At 39.0% G+C, this 21,523-nt stretch overlaps 1 protein-coding gene and 1 non-coding gene across 4 annotated transcripts in view; both read right to left on the reverse strand.

Moving 5' to 3' along the window:
- The window catches only part of ADGRL4 (adhesion G protein-coupled receptor L4), a 75,070-nt gene extending 74,055 nt beyond the window's left edge, over positions 1-1,015 (reverse strand). For all 3 annotated transcript variants that reach the window (XM_054383946.1, XM_054383945.1, XM_054383944.1), the window contains exon 1: positions 476-1,015. In XM_054383946.1, coding sequence (XP_054239921.1) covers positions 476-497 — 22 coding nt within the window. In that variant the 5' untranslated portion in view covers positions 498-1,015. The remainder of the gene's footprint in view (positions 1-475) is intronic.
- Positions 1,016-4,144: 3,129 nt separating this feature from the next.
- LOC128969766 (U6atac minor spliceosomal RNA) lies at positions 4,145-4,269 on the reverse strand. The gene has a single exon (XR_008489179.1). It is a non-coding gene; the product is annotated as a U6atac minor spliceosomal RNA (small nuclear RNA).
- Between the last annotated feature and the right edge of the window lie 17,254 nt (positions 4,270-21,523).

A 21,523-nucleotide genomic window follows, 5' to 3' on the forward strand; every position in this document is an offset into this window, starting at 1 on the left:
ATTAAAAATTTCATGGAAAAAACCCCAACAAACCAACAAACTAAAAATAACACATAGTTCTTAACAATTATATATAATCCATATAAATTTAAGTATCACCAAATTTCATCTTTTTCCTCTGCTGTTGAGATCTGTCTTCCAGAGAGGAAAACAGAAACCTGTGGGATTGTGTTGTCATGTTACTGTTCATAACTTGTGAAATAAAAAATTTTCCCAAGCAGACAGAGAGAAAAAAAATAGCCAAAATGCAAATCCAGGATGTCTCTTTTTTATAGAACAAAGATAACAGAGAGATCAAGATGGGTATTTGTGAGATTCTGTTTTGGAATGATTCTAACCATGCGATCATCAAGTCCTGCAGCAGTCCTGAGTACCCAGGAGCTTTGTACTATCTCCAACATGCTCATTCCTTCTTGCCAGAACCCACTCCTTTCCTACCTGCCACTCGCTCCTCAGGGAAAGAGATTTCACCTACCTAGGAATGGAAGCAGTTTCATTGGTGATGCTGTTGCAGTGCGGTGCCTGGTGCAGAGTCCGTGTGTCACAGAAAAGAACTCCCTGACTTAAACTCCACAACCATGTGCAGAATGCGCACACATGCTTCTCAGGAAAATGAAGTCCTGGTGCAGGCACAGTCCTGACACAGTCCTGACACTGTCCTCTGTCCCGAGTTTTACGTTTCCAAAAGTTTCCAAAACTCACAGGCAGGACAGGAAGGATCAGGAGGGGCTGAGAACCTGGTCTTCTGTCAACTAGGGAATGAACGAGAAGGGAATCATAGAATAAACAAGAAAGTAAAAGAGAAACAGGACCTTGGTCTTGCAGGGAATATCAAGAAGATTCAGGGGTGAGCAGGCTAGAAGAGCATGGGTTAAAGGAGCTGCTTGGGAAAGTGCTTGGAGAAGCAGGGAGGATGAAGATGGAAGGAGTGAGCAGCAGCCTGCTGGCTGAAGGAACAAAGGAGTAGCAGAAAAATGGTGAAGCAGATCAGGGAGGATGAGGAAGAGGTGGAGGAGATTAGTAACTAGCTCAGAGTTTACAAGCTCAGAGGTAACAGTCTACATGCTTCCTTCCACCTTTTCCTGGTGAGCTGAGTATATATCTTGGCCGACTGCAATTCTTTCTACAGCTTTCTTTGGTTTTGAGAGAGACCCTTAGTGCAGCCAAGCAATCTTTCTTTAAGGGTAATGGCTTGTGAGGAGGCACAGGAAATCCACTGAACTATGCTTTGTGAGGAAAACAAAGACATATAGGCAGAGAGGAAGGAGGCAGGAAGGCAATTGTATGGCTGGGAATCTCAGGAGCTGAAGGAGACTAAGTTTCTGTAAATTCATGGGACTGAAACAGGGTGTTGTGTCATAGGACACATTCAGTATAGCCAATTTTGTGAAACATTTGGCATGTTTTTGTGTAAACACATGAGCACTTCCATCCTGATTACAGCATCCTAACGAAGGAGAAAGACTTCAGCATGTACTTATATTATGCATGGACATGGCCATATTTTCTCTAATCTTGTTACAGATGAGGTACATACATACTGTTACCACCCATCTTCCTGGAGATGATGACTCACACGTTGAAGCGCTGTAAAACTGGAGCATTAGTTTAAGCCTGTCTCTATAGATGGATGCAGAAGTGTTTGTACAAAGAGGCGTGCTGCTGGAAAATTGCAGAATCTTTTTTAAAATAAAGAAAACACACATGAGGCTGTGAAAAGTCATTGTGATAAAATGGGTCATGTCTGACTAGAAAGTTTTGAGGTTGGGACTTTGGTAGCAAACCAATGGGAAAGCATCTGCCTGGTCTTAGGAAATATCTCTGGATGTGCAACATTTTTGCTAGACTTGTTAAGAATTTTACTCACCACTATTTTTCAGCTTCATGATCACTGCTGGCTGGTGTTCAATGGGTTAAACTCTATTCAGGTCAGGGTGGTGTGAGGCATGTAGAAATAGCACGTAGATGTCTGCTTGGTACAAATTACTTCTGTAGCACCTTGGCAAAGAGAGAGGAAGCTCCAGTAACCGGATGTTAATTTTTGATGAACTGCAAAATAATGAACAAAGGGTTCAGGTGTAGGAAGACTGTTTTCCTCTATTTGATTTTGTCAGGGGGGTGAGGACTTAAAGAGAAGAAGAGGAAGGGACTAGGAGTTAGTTTGTTTTGTTAAGTTTTCCTATAGTCTAACGCATGCAGACATAGAAGAACAGAAAGTGAGGGGAACTTTGCTTTGCATGCCCTGCCTTTCACGCTGGCATGTGCTGTATTGTAAGTTTGGCTTGACTGAACTAACAGGTCCCACTGCTAAGTTTCAGTGGACTAAGAAAGGCTGTGCTTGGAAAGCCTGTAATACAGAAATGATAACTTTTTGCCCTGGGTCTTTTTACTCTCCAAAACCAAGCTAAGAGTTGTTTAATAGTAAGCAAGTGGAGAGATCTAAAATTCAGGTCTTAAGAGCTGGAAACATATTTTTGAGAAGTCAGTGCTGTACATTTCAATTTCAAATAGATGTTAGCTTTCTGCAAGGAGTGTTCACATAGACCGGTTGGAGAGCAATTTCATGAATCATAGTGATAGCAAATTTATGGCAAAAACTTTAATTCCTTTCCTGATTCAAAGCCTGAGGATACAGGAGAAATTGTGGATGACTCAGAGAAATACCACAACCCCACTAAAAGCAAAAAAATACCTTCTTTCCTTCTTGTTAGCAAATCAAATGATAACTTGCTTTTTAGTAGTTAGTGGTTCAGACTTATCAATGGGACTACACCAATCACATCAGGATACTTTCTATCTGGAATAGTATTGCTGAACAACTTACTCCACTCACAGGTATAGTGGACAACACCAAAGGAGGGAGCACATAAAGAAAAAAAGATGAGGAATAAGAGAGCAAGGACAGAAGAAAGAAGGTTAGGTCAAGAGGAACTCTGGGTGATAAAAGGAGCTTCGATCAGATTTAGAAGGCAATAGGGAGACAGTGAAGAAGAGGGATTTAGGAATATCTTAATGAGATCTCAATACTGGGAGCAGTGGATTACTTTTGCATTAGACTACTTTAAAAACTGGCTTATGTGAGCATCATTTAAAGGCTGAAGACAACAAGGTCGCAGTAGGCGTGGATGTGGAGAAGGATGGACTTGACACTCATTTTAAAGGGAGGATGAAGAGGAAAGGGGAGATTTCTAAGACATTTTAAAGATTAAACCAGGAGGATTTAGTGATAATATCTATTGGCATATAGGGATAAAGAGTTAAACAACCGGAGATGAGCAGGGGAACACATATGAAAGCAGACACTTTCAAATTTGTGCTGTCAAAATTTTCAAAATATGCTGAGAGAAAATAACATTGAAGTGTCATAAAACTGAAGTATTGATGGGTGCCTGTCTTTATAGGCAGGGAGGAGGGACATGTACAAACATGCATATTCCTGGAAGACTCTAAGCTGAATAAAATGGGCAGAAGAAAGTGGAATGTCAGTACTGCAGAATCTGTCCTTGATTGCCTCAAAACAAATAAGCATTAAAAATAAATGGCTTGAGGAGACAATCCAACAGACAGGCTTTCCATTTGACACATGGGAAGCAAAGCTGCAATTCTATACTTAAACATGTAGTTCGTTTTATGAATGGGCTCCTTTATCTTTGCAAGACTGAATTAGGAGGGCATAAGTAAATGAATATACATGCAGGCTAACATCACAGAATCACAGAATTACAGAAACATTCAGACTGGAAAAGACCCACAGGATCATCAAGCCCAACTCTACAAAGTTCACCCCTAAATCACACCCCCAAGCACCACATCCGAATGACCTTTAAACACATCTCCACATCCACCTCCCTGGGAGCACATTTCAATGCCTGACCACTCTTTCTGGAAAAAAAAAAAAAATCCTAATATCCAGTCTAAACCTACCCAGTTGCAGCTTGAGGCCATTCCCTATTGTCCTATCACTAATTAGCAGTGAGAAGAGACGAGCACCAGCCTCTCTACAATGTAGAGAGCAATGAGGTCTCCCCTCAGCCTCTTTTCCAAACTAAACAGCCCCAGCTCCTTCAGTTGTTCTTCATAAGATTTATTATCCAGGCCCTTCACCAGCTTTTCTGCCCTTCACCAGCTTTGTTGCCCTATTTTTTTAACATGGTTAGATGTCATGAAGTAGGTGGCAGTGCCTTGACCATATGTGTGTTGTATTGGCCACAAGGGCCTCTTCCATCCTTATCAAGGGGAGTGCTAACCTTCTCTCCTTTCATACAGCACATGCTTGATTTCAAATCACTGATCACTTGTGTGTAACTGTAGAATTTTCAAGTTACTTATATATTTTTTTTTGCTAGTGAACCAATAGAAAGATATCAGCCTGCTCTTAGAAATGAAAGCAAGCTTTGCATCTTAGAAAGCTTTGCTTCATGAAGAAATGTATGCATTCACAGTGGTTTTAAAGATAATTGCAATGCTGGTTGTGCAGACTAATGCCCATGTCTGTCAAGGGGGAGAAATTAACACTTCCTAGAGTTAAGTCTGAGGTAGCTTTTAAAAGAGGAATATAGACAAATACAGAGCAACAGCTTTCATTCCAGAAACTGCCTATTGTATCAACAAAGGAATGAAGCCTGAACAGAGCTAGTATGAGGCATATTTCTTTTAATTGAGTATAAGCACAATATACTGTATTATAGACATTTATTAATTTGATGTGAGCAAATCTGGACTGCTAGCTGGGTATGTATATCAGAGTCTCACAGTTTTATACTACAGTAGAGAAAAATACATGCTTATCAGGAAATGTGTACCAGGAAATATGTATCAGGAAATACATTTCTTTATCAAATTAGAAGCATGTTATAAGATACTTAGCAAGAGCCAAAAGATGTGGTGTGATGGTTATCTTATGTATGTACCTGCCATACAGGTTGTGAACTCCACTTTCAGACCACTGTGGATCATCCTGAGAGAGGATGGTAAGAGTATGTATCAGAGTAAGAGATCTTGAACATTCCAGGTAGGGTTTGTAACAGTTTCAGCCTCCTTACTTTTGATTTCCAGATATATCCATCACTCTCAGACTCTGGTATCTAACCCATAAAGAGCGTGCTCTGATATAATCCACTTTATGTGCAGAACAGCCACATGCATGTGCATGCATACACTCACACATTTATCTCTATTGCATAATCTGATATATATCTGTACTGAATTGAGCTGATAAATATTTAAGGCTAATAATAAAAAGGGTTTTGTGATCTTTCAGCTTTTGATTTTTTTGGCAAGTAACTTTTCACTTGAATCGCCAAGTTTGCTGCCAAAAGGAAAATGGAATGTAAAGCAGACTGAGGATGCACAAGTGCCTTGGATAAAAATTTTTCTCTGATACTTGCTGGGTTTTTAAAATATTAAATTAATTTATTGTTTTTAAGCTAAATCATAGAATCATAGAATCAAGAAGGTTGGAAGAGACCTCAAAGATCATCGAGTCCAACCTGTCACCCTACACCTCATGACTATCTAAACCATGGCACCAAGTGCTACGTCCAATCCCCTCTTGAACACCTCCAGGGATGGTGACTCCACCACCTCCCTGGGCAGCCCATTCCAATGGCCAACCACTCTCTCTGTAAAGAACTTTCTCCTCACCTCCAGCCTAAACCTCCCCTGGCGCAGCTTGAGACTGTGTCCTCTTGTTCTGGTGCTGGTTGCCTGGGAGAAGAGACCAACCCCCTCCTGGCTACAACCTCCCTTCAGGTAGTTGTAGAAAGCAATGAGGTCACCCCTGAGCCTCCTCTTCTCCAGGCTAAACAGTCCCAGCTCCCTCAGCCTCTCCTCACAGGATTTGTGCTCAAGGCCTCTCACCATCCTGTCACTTCAGGAATTTAGATGATATTTATTCTACTTCAGAAATGTTTCATTTATCGTAGTCACTACAGCTATGATAGTGTTTTTTTCTCTAATCAATAAAATCTAGACACAATGGAAAATGTACTTAAATGTCAGGTCAAAAGAATGAATTTCCATGACTTGCTAAAATGATTTTCAGATAAAAAGCCCAGGGAAAGCATTTTTTTTTTTTTTACACAGATTAGCCTATCATTGAGCAGCCTACCTCAGAGGACATTTACTCAAAAGTAGTGCTAGCATCTGTTTTATAACCGCCTCATCTCACTTTCCTGTCTGAGTGCCTCATGAATCCTTATCATTTTACATGCAAACATCATATTCCATCGGAGTATACAGGGCTGAATATATCTCTTGGGATGATGTAACTCTAGGCGGATCTGTGGCAATGAACACACAAACGCACATAAACATATGTACACACACATCCTACTAAACCTGTGTAGTTAGGTCTGTCTGAGAGAAATTGCATATTTCAGTGTTCAGAGCTAAGTTTCTTTCTGCTCTCTGCTTTACCGTGGATGAAGTCATGAAATAAAGGAATTTCAAGTGAATGTAATGTTTATGAAAGCCGAATAACTGCCTTCAAATTTGGCTGTGTTTCCACAACTGCCGTAACAGAGATGTACAAATGAAGTGTATAGATCCTCACAGCTGAAAGGGATAACATAATTAAGTTTCCCTGTCTGTTCTCCTGGGACTGGTCATGCTGTGGTAGTTGTAACGATAGTCAAATCTCCACAAGAGGAATAGGATGAACCCCATCAATAATCACCACTGAAATGCCAGATTACAATCTGCTTTTAACCCACAGTCATTTTCTACCAGAGCATTAGAGGTGAAGACCTCTTAGAGTTCAGTGTCGATATACTAACCATCGTATAACCAGATTAGCTCCCAGAAGACCACTTATCTCTTTATTTTACTTAGAAGGGGTAAGAGTTCTGACACTTCTCATTTTTCTGTCATACAACATTAGACTTCAAATAGCGGCAGTTCAATGTCCTGTCCTACTCAGATGTTACCCTCACAGCACTACAGGCAATATTTCAGTAGACTAATATCCCACAAAGCCATCCTGGGTTTTTTCTCCTTAGGTAGCAGGATGAGGAAGGGTTAAATTATGACATAGGTTTGGGAATTAGTTTCCATGTCTGTGGAGAAATGACTAGACCTAAGTGAAAATCTTGGGATTTGTTCCTACACTTCCCATGAACCTCCAGCTGCCATGGGATTGTATCTTGAAGAGATGAAGGGCAAAAGGGAGCAGAGGAGGAGCTGTGGCCAGCTGGATGTGGCCAGAGGGATGGATAGGAATGGAGAGGACTGTGATCAGATGAGATATACAACAATGCTGGAATTGAAGATACTCTTTTCCATTCTCTCCGTCCCTCACAGTTATAACTACCAGGATTAACAGCTCCTAGAAGTGCCAGTTCTCTGTTGCTACTTTTCTCTGTCTTCTTTCTCACAGTCATGCCATGGCCAGGGTGCTGTTCCCCCTGCTCTCTCTCCTTCCTCACCACCTAATCCCAGCTGTAACCCTTCCTTCTTTCTCCCAGGGATTCCTCAGGAATTTGTCTATTTCCTATCTGAGAATGCTTGCAGAAGAAAAAGTGCTTGAGGATTGTGGTGGGGAATGAAATAATACCCAGAAGTGGAAAATATTCAGTGATCATTTAGGACTTAATGTGTAAAGTTCATTCTGTGAACTGCCAAGAATGCTATAAGTCAAAAGAGAGAACCTGCTTTAAAAGCAATTATATCATCACTGGCTTTTTTTTGCATTATCCCTTCCTAGGCAGAAGTTTCTCTGAGACACTTGGACCAAGAAACCAATTATTCTGTGATAGTCTTTCTCTGCTATATCATCTCCTTCATTCAAGGTTTCAGGATTGTGATAGTTCACCAGGAGGTTGTAAGGTTTAGAGGAAAGCTAGCAGTAGCCCACAGAGCACAAGTGAAATCACTCCACTCAATGAGAGCACGGACAATGCTGTGACAGAGAAGCGGAGAAGTCCTCTGGTATCCCTGCAATTATCTGGTTGCTTTTCTAGCATCCCAGTCACTTGGCAGTGTTGTTCAGGTGGACAGACTCCATAAAGAACTTCCTCTGGATCCCAGTACTATATAGCAAAGAGTTCATAGCAGTTGCAGAAAAGTTCAGGCTTTGTTGCTGCCTGAGACAGTGCTTTATAGCCATAATTCTCACTACTTCATTCTAGAGTTGTATATTCTTTTGTATGATTCTGATGCTCTTTTGACTCTGAAAGTAAACTGTTCGCGTAATTTTAATCCTTCAGAGCAATTTTCACATGTGACTGCCTTTTCCTTTAGAGTAGTTTGACTATTTCCTTTCAGAATTGCCTTTTATTTCCCCCCCCATCCACCCCTACTTGGACTCCTTCATGGAGATCTATAGGTAATTTTTTTTTTGTTGTTGTTAACATTAGCTATTCCTATGGCTGAGGTAGGACTGAAGAGATCTTTCTGATCTGGATTCACCCTTCCCCAGGGATGAATTGCAGCCTTTTTTTCTTCTTCACTGAACAGTACATCCACCCTAATCCAGAGAAGTTAGAGTTAATTCATGCTCCATCATGAGTACAAGTAGTTCAAAGGATTTCTTCCAGTATTCATTATCTTGTACTTGTCTGTATTGAACTTCATCTGATATCTTGTTATTCAGTCACTCAGGTTTTATTAGCTCCTCCTGAAATTCCTTTCTTTGGTTCTTCGTTCATATTAACCTAAATAATTCTGTATTGTCAGCAAATCTCAGCACTTTTTTATTCATCCCATTTCCCATGTTATTAACTATGAGTGGTGAGCAAACAGTGGTGGAAATGATTCATGAATATTCATTTGAAGTTAAAAGCAGATTTAATTTTGACAAGATTCATGACCAGCCCTTTTCCACTTTTTGCAATCAATTGAATGCTAAAGATTTACTAATGCAAGTACATGCAGGAAATTCACCTTTTACTCCCAAATACAAACAATCCCTCTAAACAAAATTAAATCTGCATGTTTCCAGGCAAATCTCACATTTCAGGATTACAGTGGATATCTTTAGAGAGGGGATAGAGTTGGAGAAGCTAAACACATGTTTTGGAAGACCTCTTCCTTTCTCATGCAGAGACAATCTGACACAAGACAAGTAAGGAGAGAACTGCATTGCTGACACATCCCATTTGCCATCTGTATCAGCGCCCACCCAATGCCAAGGAAAGACTTGCAGTCCTGACCAGCCCTCTGTTGCCATCTGCACTGGCTCCTGACCAATCCCATATTTCCAACTGTTTTGGCTTATGGATTGACTGTTCCATGCATCCTGGCATTGTGGTTCAGTCCCATCTGGTAGGGGATTAGGGACTCCCAGTAGGTTTGGTTGTGCAGGTGTTACATGGTATTGGTCAACTGAGCCATTTGCGGCTCTTGTAAACAGACTAGCAGCCATCTCTGGTCTCCTCCGCAGCTACATACCAGGACAAAGCCCCAGGCAGGTAACTGGACTTTATGGGACACAGCCAACCATCTCTGTTTCAAGAAGTAACAGTCTCCCTCACCTATCCCGCAGTGATTGCACTGCTTATGTGAGGCACAGCTTCTTTTTAAACATTAACGTGTGTATTTCTAAAATAACACCACGAGCTACATCAGAAATCGAGATCATAATAAGTGAGATATTTTACAATAGCAGTTAAGAAGCCATTCAGTCTGTTACCAATTCTGTTATGCATTGCACTGTAGTGCTAATCCATGTAGATGCTACAAAAGGAAAACAGAGAAGCAAGGCCTATGAACGACGCACAGAATTTGCAATACTCTGACACAATGCAGCAGAAACCTTGCTGTAGCAGAGTCATTAAACTGATACAATTTCCATGTGCCAAGAAGAGGCTGATGAAAGTAGCTGGTGAGCAGTTTGATTTCCCCCATCCTTTATTTCTTAGTGGTTTTAAGTAGCACTGATACTGTTAAGTGCATATCTAAGGACAAGAGCCTCTTCAGTTGCTTCAGTAAATTCAAATCTATGCTCCAAGTTAAGCTCCACGTGAACACAAACTCACAGAGGACAATTTGGCCTGATGAGTGATTAGGCTAAATTGTTTTAAGGTCTGTTTTGCACATTACTGTAATAATGCAACACACAAAAAGCAGCAAGAAATATGTATTTGCCTCAATCATGTCTAGTTCAGTATGTGAACACCCAGGTATGGCAGGCAGTGCCTGAATAAATTCCTGCCTGCAAGCTAAAGTTAGTGGAAATTTCCCTTCTGTGTGGCTATAGGACTTGTTCTATGAAAGAACTGAAACATGACGAGTCTATTCATGTACCACTTAAACTGCTACACTGACATCTTACTTACCAATTCAAATGTTTTCAGATTGACTATTTAAAATATTTCCAAAATACACTGCAGCTATATGTATGTGGCGTAGTCGGTGTGGATTATACTATATGATACAGCTTTTTTCATAAGGTTGCAGGAAAGGAGACGTGCAGATATTCATATGCAACTTCCTTCACAGAAATGCCTGCATTTAAAGGGAAAGGAAATTAAAATGATTCCATTGTTTAGATGAGAAAGTGCAAAGGTTCATGACTAAATTAATGTAGGTCTGATCTTGACCTTTAGACAAAGCAATGAAGAGCTTTCCAATAATGACATCATATTTACTTGGTGCCTATGCCTTAGTTTGCACTGTTTTAATTACCTCAGTGTTAAGACAATTATAGATTTATAGTATCTGTATGATACACCACTATGTATGTTATAAGCCTGACAGTCATCACAGTTGCTTTAATTCAAATGATGATATGCTGGACTTCAGCTCTCAAATCCCTTCCTTACAGTCTTACAGCCATGATCCTAGAAACATCTGGGCACTCAAATGGATGCATGTGAGAAGTTCCAGTGTGCTTCAGGGAATTGCAGGGATGTGGTAGATGCACATGCAGGTTCAATATTCTATAATTCACATTGTTTGCCAATCTCCATTCTTTAAAATTTTCTCTTAGATATCTTGAATTAGCTTTTTCTTCAGTATTTTCAAAGCCTTCCTATCAAGAAGAGGGTTTCCTTGTAGGTTTTGTGGAGATATTGAGAAGATTTTGAGCTCAGTGAAGTAACGGGAACTATGCTGCTTTATGCAAGCTGAGGATCTAGTTTGATAGTCTCTTTGTGAATACAGGGCAGGATGAATTTATTCAGACTTATGAAAGCCACATGAGTAACTTTGAACAATTCTGTTGTATCCCCTCTGCACTTGCAGTGTAATTTAGCAGACTGAAATTAATTTTTCTTCCCTGATTATGTTTTCTACAGACACTGGAAAGGTTGATGAGTACAATATAGTTTTAAATGATGTGCCCTGTTTATGCCTTTTTTTTTTTCTTTATGGTCCATTACTGTAGGATTTGAGTGGAACCATATAATTATAGTCTTAGGTTGTCATGCAAATGCAGTCATTTTGTTCCATTTCCCATTCCCCTTACCGTCCTTGTCAATACGATGAATAAATCTTGCTCTGTGTTCTGCTCCTTGTAGACTTGCAAGGTTGTCATCAGAGTGGATTAATCTTCTGCCTGTGTTATCACAAAATTCTCTGTCCTAACAATGACTTATCACTGAATTTAAAGCCTGATATACTTTGTACTCAATCTGTAGACTTAGTCTTGCAACAAATATTGTAATGGGAGCTAAAAATGGTACAGAACTAATCCATTCTTATCACAGTCTTTGAATAGTAATTTTGTGGATTTCCTTAAATATAGCATTTTAGTGAACAATACCAAAAGAGAACATGGTAGAATAATGTTCTTGAAATCTCAATTTTAAATGTCACCTAAAGTAAACTTCCAAATTGGTTAATTAAGTGACCATAACTCTGTTAGAGGCTATTGCCATCACAATTGCTGCATAAGCAGTTCTTTCAATAAAAGCAGGGATGTGGACAGACTATTACTCCACAACATATGAAAACACCATTAAAAATAACGATAATGGTGCGACTTAAATCTTGAGCAATACAAATTTTAGAGCTACTGCTTCCACATATAATCCCTTAACTCTCCCTTTCATGCTTAGTTATCACACAGTATTCAGACTGACATGTGATTGTTATGCATACTTGTGACTCATTCTTAGAGTTCTCACACTGATCTGCATTATAAGAAAAAGATGTTTTAAGCATTTCTTTAACATATATATTTATGTGCTAGATGAAGTGTTTAGTATTTCTTGCTTTCTGATGTAAAGTATAAAAGGGCAAATGAAGCAGGTTTAAGCTACTCCCTATAAAAATAGGGTCTTCTGAACTTTAAGCCATCTTGATATTTTATTAGTATGTATGTAGGCTTACCTACATGGAGATTTTAAAACAAGGAAAATAAGACAGTGCTAGACTATGTAAAACAGAAACAAGGGTTTCCATACCACTTCCTAAAGCTGATTTGCAGAAATTTTCATGTTAACCATTTCATTTACAGATTCTCTTTGTTTGACTTGGTAATTGACTTGTTGGTAATTTTGGCAAGGAATACAGTGCAAACTTTTGTATGTCAACGCCGATTTTTCTCACCACGCTTTATGAGATGCATCCTAGAACTGGCAGGAGGCCTGTGTTAAACAGCCATGATGCTTCTTCCACAACTCAGCTGCGTTTTGCTGCTCCATTTCTAAACTGCCATGAGAACAGCCTGGAAGACACACTGCTCACTTGCAGCAGTCTTTAATATAAACAGGATAATGTCTTGCATTGGCACTCACACAATCAGATGGATTTGGCTTTGTAGCTTTGGAGGAGTAGCATTACGATTTCAGGAGAAAGAAATCTGGAGGATGATGTAAAAAGCAGTGTGTGGTTAGTTGTTTTTTTTTCTCCCTTGGAGGCATTTCTCCATCAATGGTTTCACAAAGTACAACATTGCTGCTTTACTTGGCGAGCTGTGAATTCCTGGTCGGATGCAATCCTGAGAGGAAAGGCACTGCTAAAGAATTTCTGGATTTTGATGCTCATTCGAAGCAACCAAATATCCAAGTGAAAACCCCTTTTCTCCCCAAAATTTAAAGCAGTGGGATACCATTGTTGGCTTTAATGCTGAAGAAGTAAAACCTTGGAAGGCAGCAGTGACGATTGGGGAACGTACTGGGTAGTTTGGTTGTTCCTTATAGTCATTAAGGAAATTCAACTAGGCCCATAATACAGAGTGCTGCCTCAGGGTGAAAAATTACTGCACCAGAAATGGAAGACCTGGTTAAAAGGACAATTCTAAGGATAAAAAGTGTCTTAAATGCGCATGCTATAACAAGCCATCTGTTTTGCCATAAGCTGTCCTTTTATGACACTCACACCCATACATGGCACCTACAGTACAAAAAAAAAAAAAAAACAACAAAAAAACCTAAGGAATTAAAAAGTACTGAAATATCTTAAATGTTCCTAGTTTAAACATTATCCCATCAGTGCCCACACCTATACATTCTGATTTGCAGATGTCACACAGTACTTTGGCCCTGATGCTCTCTTTGCACTGTATCAGGAATACAGCTCAGTCTTGGGATAGACCTTCCATTCCTGGCTTTTACACACAGAAACAGAAGTGACTGTGCATGAATAATTCTCACTTGTCTGCCAGGTCATGTAATTTATGATCACTGTTAAAAGTCTCCTCCAAGTCTGACTTCAGGATGTATGTAGGAAGGGCAGGGTTTTTCTATTTTTATTATTTTGGGAGCCTCTTACCTCTTCTTGGGTGTGTGCTGGGTTACAGAAACTTTCCAGTGTGTTGGTAAACACGATGCCTGTGTGCAATGCTGCAAAGGCTTTCTGTTTCCCAAGAAAATGGGCAGATGTTGGGAGCACTGACCAAGGCCTGGCCCTGTCTGGTCTTCAGTCAATGTCACAGAATATTTTTCCTTCAACTTGGGTCTGGGAGCAGGTACAGCAATTAACATCTTGGTTTTATTTACTCCTTCAACATCTTGTAGATGTTTGATTTTTGTGACACTCCTCCAGATGGGATTGAGCATGCAGCTTTTTGAGACTCAGAGCATTACAGATGTCCAGATGGAAGACTAGGGAATGCAGCAATCAGTGTGTAATTGGATAAGTGATAGACCTGCTACAAAGCAGCATTACCTCAGCCTTAAGGAGGATTAATTACAAAAGACCTATGATACCAATTAATTCTCTTTTAAAAGAAAGTTATGGGTGGATTCAAGGCACTTTGAGTCAAAGAAGCTGTAGTTAATTCAGCATAATATATCTACATAAACAAGCAAGTGTTGCAAGATATTAAGCACTTTATATACCACAAAAATGGAAGTATTTGAGATTTGTTTTTTTAAAAACTTATTCTGTAAACAGTAAGAAACTGATCCACCCTGCCGCCTAATGCAGATTGTAACCTCTAGTTTTGTCTCACATGTAGCACCCACTGCTGAATATGGAATGTGAAATTTGATCCCAAAGTGCTGATAAAATACAGCTGATTTCTCAGCTTAGTCTGACAAGATTTGTTCATGCTTAAAAAGGTAACACCTCAAGTGACAAGCCCTCAAGATTTCAAAGGAAGCTTGAGAGTTTTGTTCAATCAGAAGGTAACAGAGATGCTCTTCCTGACACATTGCTGCCATCTCATTGTAATAAGATAGACACTGAGGAGGGGGAAATACTACTGATCAGGTTAAAATGAAAACTTTGCAAGTGCTAATTGAAATGCAAATCTTTGTGCCATAATAAAAAACAAAACTAAAACCTGAGCTATAAAGAGAGCATTGGAGTTTAATTGGTTAGATCTGTCAGTTTCTAGTGGGAGATATATGCTCTGTTATACTTGACTCTCAATGGTTTTATTAATAGGTATATGGTGCTTCAGCCTCTTTAGAGATAGATGCAGGTATAATACACTATATATTTTTACACTTAAGTGGATACCCTGTGAAGAACACACAAGAAAGAGTTTGATCCATAAGGTGAGCTAGAGTGTGCCTGGCAGTGGGGCACTGGTGCTGCTAATATCAACTGAATGCTTGAGGCAGAAGAGGTATACAAGGGCAAGTGGTGGAGCTGGAGATGTGAGGCAGTAGAGATATACAAGAGCAAGTGGTGGAGTGTCATTGAAGTACAGAGGTTTGCCATTGTTCCAGGAAACAAATTGCAATAAAATTATTATACATAACCTTTAGAAATACCAAGAAATCAAAGAGAAAAAAGAAAAGAAAAAAAAAAGCACTACTTTAGGCTAAATCATTGTTTTAATTTCACTGCCAACTTTTAGAGCAAATTTTCTTCTCTAAGAAGCTAACAAATTTATGAATATCGTACTGAGCAATGCACTCACTTTTGGATGTATATGAAGGAGTGTATCATAGAATCAGAGAATGGCCCAGGCTGGATCTCCAAAGGTCATCTAGTCCGACCTCCCCGCAGTCAGCAGGGACATCTGCAACTAGACCAGGCTGCCCAGGGCCTCCTTGAGTCCTATCTTGAATATCTCCAGGGAAGGGACCTCAACCACCTCCCTGGGCAACCTGTTCCAGTGTTCCACCACCCTCATAGTGAAGAACTTCTTCCTGATATCCAATCTAAATCTGCTTTTCTCTAGTCTGAAGCCATTGTCCCTTGTCCTGTCACCACAGGCCCTTGTAAACAGTCTCTTTTCATCCTTCCTGTAGGTCCCACTCAGGTACTGGAAGGCTGCTATCAGGTTTCCCCGGAGCCTCTCTGCCTCCAGGCTGAGCAAACCCAGCTCCCCCTGCCTGTTCTCAGAGCAGAGATGCTCCAACCCCCTGATCATTTTCGTGGCCCTCCTCTGGATCCTCTCTATCAGGTCCATGTTATTCTTATATTGAGAGAGACTGGTGGCTCCTCTGCACAAAGCTTATTTGTAAGAGATGTGACAACTTTCCCCCACAGCTGCTTCCTCATTATAACTCAGGTGGGTTAATTTAAAAATCATATATCCAGTAAGTCGCTCTACAGATGTTCACTTTCACCCTATGAATCCTCTCACTTATTTCCTCAGAGAGAATTACATTTTTTCTTAAATCCTGGACCAACATTTATCAGAGCATGAATCAGAAATTTTGCAAAATTACTGTAATTAATGTAAAGCCTGTAAAATCCTTACCTATCCAAGGGCAAGTATAAAATCCTGCAATAAGGTGTCATTAAAAATTATGGTATAAATTAAAGCCGAGCTAGAATGCATTTGTTAATCTTCCCTCCAACCCCTAAAAAAAAAAAAAAAAAAAAAAAAAGGAAAGACTTCATGATTCTGTAATCCAAAATAACAAAACTCAAGTGTAGAGCATGATGTATGGTACAATGTGTTTCATTAATATGACTACTATATTACTTGTGTTTTATCACTGGAATAACATTTAATAGATTATGCTTGCATTTTGTGTTGCACACCTGTCCTCACATTATAGGTCAGAGATTTATTCTTTAAAGAAGAGAATATCAAAAGAGGACATAAAAAAGGTAAATCAGTAATCTACTGTGTTTCTATTCTGTGTATAACCACATGAATATTTCCTGATTTTCCAGTAATTCCAAAAAGCATGAAACAGTTCCAAAAAAACAAGTCAAAACGAGAAAGCAGGAACTGCCTAAAAACATATCAACATCTGGAGTACTGCATCCCGTTCTGGAGTCCCTGTTACAAGAAGGATCAGGGCGTGCTGGAACGTGCCAGGAGAAGGGCCACGAGGATGATCGGAGAGCTGGAGCACCTCTGCTATGGAGACAGACTGAGAGAGAGTTGGGGCTGTTCAGTCTGGAGAAGGCTCTGAGGACACCTTCTTGTAGCCTTCCAGTATCTTAAGGGGGCTACAAGACAGCTGGGGAGGGACTTTTTAGAGTGTCAGGTGGTGATAGGATGAGGGGGAATGGAGCAACAATAGAAATGGGTAGATTCATATTGGATGTTAGGAAGAAGTTTTTCACCATGAGGGTGGTGAGACACTGGAACAGGTTGCCCAGGAAGGTGGTGGAAGCCTCATCCCTGGAGCTTTTTAAGGCCAGGCTGGATGTGGCTCCGAGCAACCTGATCTAGTGTGAGGTGTCCCTGCCCATGGCAGGGGAGTTGGAACTAGATGATCCTTGAGGTCCCTTCCTATCCTGACAATTCTATGATTCCATGATTCAATTAAAAAAAAAAAAACAAAACAGTAAAGAAAAAAGTTTTCAAATAGAAAATTCTGTCAAATTTAAGATATTGAGATGTCACAATACTGAATCAAAGCAAAACATTTTGACTTCTGTTTCAGCTTTTATTTAAATTTCCATCCATCTTTTTGACATAAGCAATTCGGAGAAATGGAATGAAAGAAAAATTAATCACCACATAATCAGGGTTTTCAAACACAATTTGACCTAGCTCAAGCTTTCTCCTGATACCTGGCTAAGAGAGGAATTCACTTATGAATTTCTCAACTTTATTTTTTATATTTTTCTGAAGAAACTCCACCATCTCATGGAGAGACAACTTGCTGCCATTAATTCTGTTAGCTAATAGAATAATTTAACCCTGCACATAGTCTTCCTTCTCAGGGTATGAACAGTTAGGTTTGGAGAGATTAAGTTAAAAGTGAGTGACTTGTAGCCATCAAGAAGCATTGAGGCTTTGTGGGTGTGGGAAAGGTGTGAGCAACATCTTGGGGACCAAAAACCTGATATTTGCTGGGGCTATGGCACTTGAGGGTGGATGATGAGGGATTGCTTCAGCTAGCATTTCATGGTCAAAGCAGCTGCAGCAACAGAAATTTTCTGAATGGCCACACACCAACAGCCCATCACTGACCCCACCCAAATAGATCCTTTGTGCACAAGGAAAAGTAGTTTTGTAGGGGGGAGGTGGTGGTGGAGCTTGTGCCTTGCAGGACAATATATGCTCGGTAGGTACAGACAAAACAGAAATACGAAATATAAAACATCCCTCCTTTGTTTAGGGGAGTCTGGACTTGAAACTTGTATAGTGTGACTTTGAAATGTCATATTACCCAGTTTCAGGGCTCCAAGCATTTCAGTAGAGGAGCAAAGACTATAAATATTGCCATTTCATTGACATTATACAATATGTTTCCTATACAAGCTGACATAACTGTCCATATTTCAAGTGGTAGGTTTATACAGCAGGGGTTGGAAATGAGCAGATTCACTGCAAACACTATCATAAATAAACTTTCCCAAACACAAACAAATGATTATGCCTGCTGTCTAAAACTCAGCAGAAAAGCAAAATTGTGGCAGGTGTGGCACCTGATAGCTAAATTGAAGTCTATAGAACTCATATGGCAGAATTTAATTTTTCTTTGTCATTTAGTGATCTAAAACTAGATGAGAGTGTAACATGAAAATAGATTAATTGAATCTCTGCATGGATCCTGCCAAGTTTCATTTTCTCCAGAAGTTCTTGGAAAGCCTAGAACCTATTTCCACGTGCACAGTTAGAATTTGCAGGTTCTGTGTTTTACCTCTTCTTCCTGCCATCTGATAGTTTGCCAAGTCATGTGTGCTGCAGAGTGACTGGGAAGACAAGTCTCTTTATTCTAGTATCAAGATCTCTCTGTAAGACTTGATAGCCTAATTTTATATAAGGTATAAATAAAATATAATAATAGATACAAATATATATGTATACACACACAGAGTAGTTATAAAAGTTTCCAAAGTCACAGTCATTGTCATACTTTCTCTAATGAAAGTAGAAAGATTGGATAATAAATGAAATGTAATGGAAATTTGATATGAGTTTTTAAATGTGTGCTGAGGCAAAAGGTGAACTTATTTAACTAAGCAACAGATCCTTTTACTTGTCCTATATGAAACAAGATTCTCTGTGGAATAAGTTTCAGACAGGCATGGAGAATTTATTTTTAATCAGCTTTAAAATACAGTCTATAATAATTATGCCCTTAGGCAGTTGTACTGTGCATGCCATCAGAAAAAGAAAAAAACATAAAGCTTACACTAAGGCTTAAATAAAATGGTCAACTGGATGCTAGTTTTTTTTAATCCATGGCTGTCTTTGCCCCTGCTGAGGATTCTTATATCATCTTTTCATCAGGAGAGTTAGGCAAAGACACTCAATGGCCATTGTATGTTGGGATCCACAAAAATCAATATAGAGAATATGAAGGCAATTTTTAAAAGCTAATGTGTGAAACATTAAAAATCCATGCAGTATAAACTATGTATAATCTCAGCAGCTCCATAACTCAAATGGATCAAACACAGCAGAAACCATGGTATATTGTGCACTAAAGTGAAATAACCTTTAAGGCTGAAGATTGATTGTTTTGGGAAAGTTTTTACAATATCGTATATTAAACACTTCAGATAAAAATAACATGTCATTCTTAGAACAAGGAAATACACTTTTGAAAGAAAACAACTGGGCTGGGATCTTATGGGCTAAATGAACGGAATTAAGCTTACAGGGGGAAAGTTCAAATTTTCTGCCTTTGATATAAAGTAGAAGAAAATAATCAGATAGTTTTCAGAGATTAATGTCATTCAATTTCAGCTTTTTAATTAGGATGTATTATTTAGAAAAATGCATAGTGTTTTCTTGAAGACCATGTAGTTCATATAGCATTAAAAATAATTTACAGTTAAAGTTTTATATACCTCTTAAACAGCTGAAGTGCTCTAGTGTTGTCTTGTCTGGTTAGTTGGGAACCTGAAGAACAGAGAGATGAAGGGATATGCCAAGGTTATGGAGGAAGTCTTCGGCGAGGCAGCATCTAAATATATATCTTGGAAGTCCTAGAGGGCTAGAGGGCACAGTATTGTCTCGTTTTAATCTGAGTACTCCATCTAAATCAATCTTCCAAAACAATGATAGCCTTCAGCATATGCACAATATCCTTGAAAAAAAAAAAAAAAGGCAAGCATGTATTTTGTATATAATCCCTAGCACAATTATCCCCATAGTACACCAGCATGCAATCAATAAAAAATAAAGAGAAGGTAAATAAGAGGAGGTAGGTAAAAGGAATCAACAATACACAGGAAACATTGAAAATAGAAAATCTTCACCAAACTCTGATCAGAGAATGAAGTAGCCATTCCTGCACTCAGTTCTACCAGTTTGCCCCTTACTGGCCAGCTGGATTAACTGGGCAAAAGAATCAAAATATAAGCCCACTTGGAAATGATCTCAGTTCCTGTATAAATACATACACAATGCCTCAAAATGGATATACTTTGTAAGTTTGCCATGGGAATGATATATTTCACAGTTCTTTTCTTAATTATTTCATTGAGACCTATAAAAGTCCCCTTTTAAAACTTTTGCTCTGAAGTCACACTTTTCATTATTTAACATTTTAGTATTGTGGATTTTGTGTTCTGACGAATTTAAACTAAAACATTAAAGCCCTGCTCCTTCAGAATAGAAGTGTGTTAAGTACAGAATAGATTTGCATAAGAGAGAGAGTGAGTGAGTGCGATTAAAAATACCCTTTACACACCTGAAATACACACTAGCAGTCAAGAACTGAAAGGGGAAAATGAGATGCTTAAAATCATAATTAATTCCTGTGTGGTGTAGCAATGAAAAGGAAAAGAAGATTTTTTTTTTCAAAAATGTTCAGGGCAAAGAAAAACAAAACACTAAGTAAGATTTCTGAATAATAAAGATGGAGAAACAATCACCAAAGACTTAGGCATGGCAAAATTCCTATGTAAATATCTCTTTTCATCCTTTTAATAGGTAAGAATCAGAAGCAAAGAAGTATTGGGAGTAAAATCCAAGAAACTAAAGGGAAAATGTAAAACTAATCTTCAGTAAAGAGAAAGTAAATATATACTTAAAAAAATTAACCAAGGAAGACTTCAGAATCAAAGGACTTTGTTCCCTGGAGACAAGGAACATTAGCAGGGTTCATCTGACAGAATTTGCAGACCAGGCTCCACTGCCCAAATGCTGAACAAAATATAGTGCTCCTATTTAAAAAGAGATGAAAGGATGAGTGACCAGGACATGTAAACTTTTAACCTGTTTTTTGTTCCAGGTGAGGAACTTGAAAGGATCACAGGGGAATTAATTTATGGGAACTGATGGAGTGGAAAGCGTCTCAGCAGAGTTGGCTTGAGTCTGCTGAACTCAGGCTGACATTACCAATTGACTTCTTCCACATACTAAATTGGGCAAAAAAAGAATGAGGTAAAATTAATCTGGACTTCAGCAAGATGTTCTGATTTAGTTGCAATCAGAAGAGCCACTGAGGTAAAGGAGATGAACTGCTGGCTCAAGATGATGGCATGGTGGTTAATGATTGGTTTTCAGATAGCGTGTTATCCAGGTGCATCATGGTTCAGCTCAGCCAACACTTTACCACATAATTTCTAATGATTTTAAGGAAGTGATTAATTTGATCTTGATCAAGTCTGTTGTTGGAATTTGGATCAGCAATAAATATTTTTTTCCTTTAAGTTTATGTTATGCACATTAAATGCACCTGAGGAGGATTCTGGGTTGTGATGGAGCATCAAGGAACGGAATGATGAGCCATACATTAGAAATCAAGTCTTTAAAAAGTTCTTCAGAAAATTATTACAAAGATAGTGATGATGGGAAAACAGTGGATAAAGTAGAAGA

Source organism: Indicator indicator, chromosome 10 (genome assembly GCF_027791375.1).
Source record: "Indicator indicator isolate 239-I01 chromosome 10, UM_Iind_1.1, whole genome shotgun sequence".
Classification (NCBI taxonomy): domain Eukaryota; kingdom Metazoa; phylum Chordata; class Aves; order Piciformes; family Indicatoridae; genus Indicator; species Indicator indicator.